This window comes from Odontomachus brunneus, unplaced genomic scaffold (genome assembly GCF_010583005.1).
Source record: "Odontomachus brunneus isolate Ranch 3 - 2012 unplaced genomic scaffold, Obru_v1 Obru_scaffold_025, whole genome shotgun sequence".
NCBI lineage: Eukaryota > Metazoa > Arthropoda > Insecta > Hymenoptera > Formicidae > Odontomachus > Odontomachus brunneus.
In genome coordinates this window covers 1230555-1235648 of record NW_022639475.1, presented here as the reverse complement: position 1 = coordinate 1235648, position 5094 = coordinate 1230555, and the positions used below count along the sequence as shown (strand labels likewise).

General features: G+C 37.2%; 1 protein-coding gene across 3 annotated transcripts in view; it reads left to right on the top strand.

The window, feature by feature from the left end:
- Positions 1-5084, top strand: part of LOC116842480 (protein tramtrack, alpha isoform) — a 72936-nt gene extending 67852 nt beyond the window's left edge. Inside the window, exons 5-7 of one of the 3 annotated variants that reach the window (XR_004377731.1) lie at positions 2893-3176; positions 4060-4298; positions 4728-4876. Coding sequence is in view for 2 of the 3 variants with exons in the window: in XM_032811761.1 (XP_032667652.1) it covers positions 2893-3176; positions 4023-4298; positions 4728-4880 (713 nt within the window). In the remaining variant the exon portion in view is untranslated. Of the gene's footprint in view, positions 1-2892; positions 3177-4022; positions 4299-4727 lie in introns of all 3 variants that reach the window. The other 2 variants (XM_032811761.1, XM_032811763.1) reach the window with 2 other exon arrangements.
- Positions 5085-5094: the final 10 nt, after the last annotated feature.

The window sequence follows — 5094 nt, the reverse complement described above, 5'->3', positions numbered from 1 at the left end:
TTTTTTTTTTTTTTTTTGTGACATGGTTCAAGTTAACGTTCATTATTTGATTTTCCAATTTTATCTGTAATAGCGGGTATATATATATATATATATATATATATATTTATATATATACACAAACACACTAGTAGCGCGCAAGGTGCGTTTAGGCTTTAAAGGAGGCGCAGTGGATGAAGCGTGAAATAGCAAAATGCGGTTATTATTATTATTATATTATTATTCTATTCACAATGCAGATATTTTATTTAAGCGTTAAACGGTACATATATTATATATATATGTATAGAGAGAGAAAGAGCGAGTGTGAGAATGAGAGTAAGAAAGAGAGAATGTGTAAACGGTAATTATGTCGTCCCTCTTCCATCTTTTCGAAATTGTTCAGCGGCAAGTAGTCAATTCGTCATGATTTATTGTCATACAAATTTCCACATATCGAAATCGCGTTCGACCGATCGCTTAATTATGCAAATCAATCAGCCTCGAGAGGACAAGGCGCGCAGATAAAAATACAGTTCGATAATAGCGACAATAATACTAATATTATTTCTTAAGAAAAAGGAAAAAAATATACTTTCGCGATCTGTTTTGAAAATTTCGAGCATCACCGACATATCATTTTAGTCGCTAAATCGATCATTCCTGATTTAGCAATCGTGTTTGCAATAGGGGGAGGGGGAGTGTGATTGCGCGGGTCTTCAGAATGGGTATACACGAGCACACACGTTGCGCGAATGAGAGAAAAAAAATCTATTATATTATATATATATATATATATTATATATGGAAATATATTATATTACGTTATATTATATTGGGCGTCCGGAAAGCACCCTCCGTGGCGCGTTTGTACGTTTATATGTATATATAAATATCTATATATATGTATCTGTCATCGCATATACATATATATACATATGCATTGAAGAACAATAAAGGAGAAGCAAGCTGCACGTTCGCACACGCATCGTTGTCGCATATCGGACATATCGCTCTGTCCCGCGATTAATGTAACTGTACGGGTGTACCTATATAATTTCTGGTGCCTGGTGGCAAAGGAGACGATAACACACAATTTAATAATCCGATGATTATTATTATTTTTATTTGTTTTTATCTAATTGTAGTTTCTTTGTAACTCTTTGTGATATACATTGCAATAGTATAGCGAGTCTGTCTCTTCTATCATCCTCCACTGTGAATATAAATAATATAATCCACATGTATATATTAGTATGTATATGTGTATATTTACTCAACGTTGGAAATTGGGGACGTCTAAAGCCTGACTAAGCACTGGCTTTGATAGACCTGAACTACCAGAGCTAAGAAGAATCCGCATTTTCAGTTGATTGGCTGCGCGATGACGCCTGAAATACGGCAATCGCTTGATTCGCCGGTATATCGCTCAAGTGATATCACAAATTTTGATTGAACGATAATTTGCTGAACAGCCAGAAATGTTGAACATCGATATCGAGTCGACCGGACTGAGAGAATATTTGCAGTATTAAGAACGAGGTGTTTGGTATTTACAACTATAATTGTACAATGACATAATTATAGTCAAAAAAATTATTGTAGTAGTAAGTGCTAACATGATGGATTAATAACGCGATAAGTTTGTAGTACATATATTGCTACTCTTGATAGAGCAAGCAAACAGTACCTTAAAGCTCCTGGCCTCTCGCATTGTTTATCTCTTCTTTTTTAATGACGTCAGAAGCGAGAAAATGCATGCTAAAAATTCTTGCGAAATACGTTGAAATAAAAATACATATCCATAAAGTAACACAATGGAGTAAACAAATTTGTAAGATATTCCGTGCATTCCCTTTTTGCTCTAACAATCAATAATTTGTCATAAATTAACATAACATATAATTCATCTTCTTAATCTATTTCTTCGCCTATTTCTATTTAGGTTAACTTACAATAAATTATTGATTGTTAGAGCAAAAGAGGAGTGCACGGAATATCTTACAAATTTGTTTAATCGATTGCAAATGTTACTTCATGGATATATCTTTTTATTTCAATGTATTTCGCAAGAATTTTTAACATGCATTTTCTTGCTTCTGACGTCATTACAAAGAAATAGACAATGCGAGGGGTCGGGAGCTTTAATATCGGGAATGACTATAACTTAAGGGGACAGGAGAGTCAGATTGCCTGAAAATCGTGCTTGTTCTTTCATAATTTTTTATGACAAACTGAATGAATATGCGAAAGTGTTATTTTGACAAGTATTTATACAACATATAAAGAGAAGAAAAATATAATTTTGATGATCAAACACTCAATATAAGAATATGATACATGCAGTTAAATATATATCGTTTTTCTTTTCAAGGTCGTCATTTTGCAGTAATATCTTGACTCTCGGTGGTTCACACGATAATGACAAGCTTACAGAAATTTTCTACCTAAAATTCAGCTTAATTGAACCACCGAGAGTCAAGATATTACTGCAAAATGACGACCTTGAAAAGAAAAACGATATATATTTAACTGCATGTATCATATTCTTATATTGAGTGTTTGATCATCAAAATTATATTTTTCTTCTCTTTATATGTTGTATAAATACTTGTCAAAATAACACTTTTGCATATTCATTCAGTTTGTCATAAAAAATTGTGAAAAAATAAGCAATTTTCAGGCAATCTGACCCTCCAGTCGCCTTAATGGAGATTAGCTATTTTTTTTTCACTTAGTGCAGAGGAAAGTATTTCCTGTCAGTTTCCAAGACCTCCGCGTATTATCCAAACATCATTGTCCACTTGTCATTTCCCGTCGAAACGACCTGTTCTTCGTAGTAACGATTGATCATGACACAGCGCGGTCTAACGAACGTCCCTACTTTTTTCTCGTTGCATATGCGATCGGCAGATCAGCTGCCGAACCTGCCGAGCGGCATCACCTTCGAGATCTGCACCTCGTCGTCGCCGTCGTCGCCAGCACCGGTCACGTCGATATCCTCGTCGATATCTTCCTCGGTGACGCACAGCGTTGCCGAGGACACCTTTGGCGCCGATGACAGCGGCGCCTTCATCAAGACCGAGAGGGTGGTCAGCGGCGTGCACTTCCTGACGGATCGCGAAGAAGACAGAGCCGAGCACCTTCTCTTACCCAAGACTGAAGTCGGTGAGAACGAGCCGGAGGTCAGGAAGCAGGTTGGTTCCGACATAACTTTTAAATCCTTAAAAGGGTTTGATGAGTAATTAAAAATCGTGATTAACTCCTGAATCATCCCACGTGATGATTTCGGCGTAGCGAATTATCTAGATCGAATTCGAGAATTCAGCTGGTTCTTATTATATCTCTGAATTTCTTTCGAGTGGAATTTCACTTGAATGATAGTGACAACCGAGTCACTTGAAGTCCAATGATTTTCCACTCGAATAGAGTGAATTCTTCCATTTGGAATTGTCAAATGGATATCTTCACTTGAAATTAAAACTTAAATTTGATGTTCACCGTCACTGGAACAATCTCATTTTAATCGTCTGCTCCTTCCGTGTAATTATATTTTTTGGGATATAGTTTACAGTCTGAGCTTGTCAGGCAACTTTGACTTATCATAACTTAATTAAAAATCAGTATTTTTCGATACTTTTTTCCAAAAATATAGAAAGGATATAAAGGTATATAGATCCAAAGATATAGAGTCTCAGCTCTATAAGGCAATAATGCAATAAAATTAAACAGATTTGGCGTATTTTGAAATCTTTTGAAGTCTTTGCAGAAGTTTGTTTGCTCGATCAAATATTTGTTCGAGTCTCACAGACTCAACATTGTACATGCAGAGCTAATAATCGTTATCTGAAACTCGTATCGTGAGATACTCAAATTTAAGTTTGTAGTTGGAGTGAGATTTCACTCCAAGAAATTCAGAGAGTGCTCCAACCGGAGTCTCTCTATCGCTCACGAGACGTTTCGTTTAGTAAAAAATAACAAGTGAGGCGGAAGAGAAAGATTGGGAAATAAGAAAAAAACACCAATAAACGTTATTTTCCAAGCTGCTGGAATACTTCATTCAAAACGACGGTTCCGTAGTCTGCAAGTGGTGCGGCGAGGTGCTACCGTCGCGAACCCGTTGGTACAGGCACAAATACAAGCTGCACGTATCCACCCAGGTTGCCCAGCCGGCGCCGCTGTTCAAGTGCCATAGCTGTAACGCGTACTTCAAGTCGCGGAAGGGCTACATCGGACACCTGAGCTCCCGGCACTCCGACAACGAGAACGATGAGAACCGCGAGGAGCCCTCCAACAAGAAGCCTCGCAAGACCTCCGACGTAAGTAAATTCACTGAAGCTACCTAAAAAAAATGAGACAATTAGAAGATTCTGCGAACGAAAAGTGAAAATTAAAATGAAAACAGATATTCAGACAAACATTGATGGTACATTTACTTCATCAAAATTTTCATTCATTGAGTACTCGTTATTAAATTGATATTCGATTAGCTTGCTTTTTTACTCTTAAAAGTAGCCTGGTTTTTAATTTATATGTCATTTGCATAAAAAGATTCTATCCTATGACCAGATTTTGTTTTACTAGAAATTGATACATTTAGTTCTACTATATTTTTTCTAGAAATTGATATATTTAGTTGAAATACCGTTGACATATGAATAATTTCATTTTCTATCATCATCGAGTTTCTCTAGAAATCATTGAACGACTTGATTCCTTTTCTCTAACAAGGCAATGCGTTGTTTCAGATCGGCAAGGGTCCAGACTGGGAGCAGCAGAGAGAGAAAGAGGAGAAGCTAGTGGCGGATATAATTGACCGGGTAAAAAGGGAGTGCGAAGCGCAGGGCGAGATGGTGACGAGGCGAGGTTACTCCAGGAGATCGACGATCATGAACAGCTAAGGCCGAGCTCGCCGCATCGGCGACCACGAGAGGCAACCATATCATCGTTGGGCCAGGCCCTCCTCGTGATCTCCCGAAGGAATCCGCACGATAAACTGATGCTCGACACCTCCGCGGCTCCGCCGAAACGCTCTTCCCGCCTCGATCTTCTTTTCTTTCTAAAAGATATACATATATATATATATATATATATATATATATATATATATATATA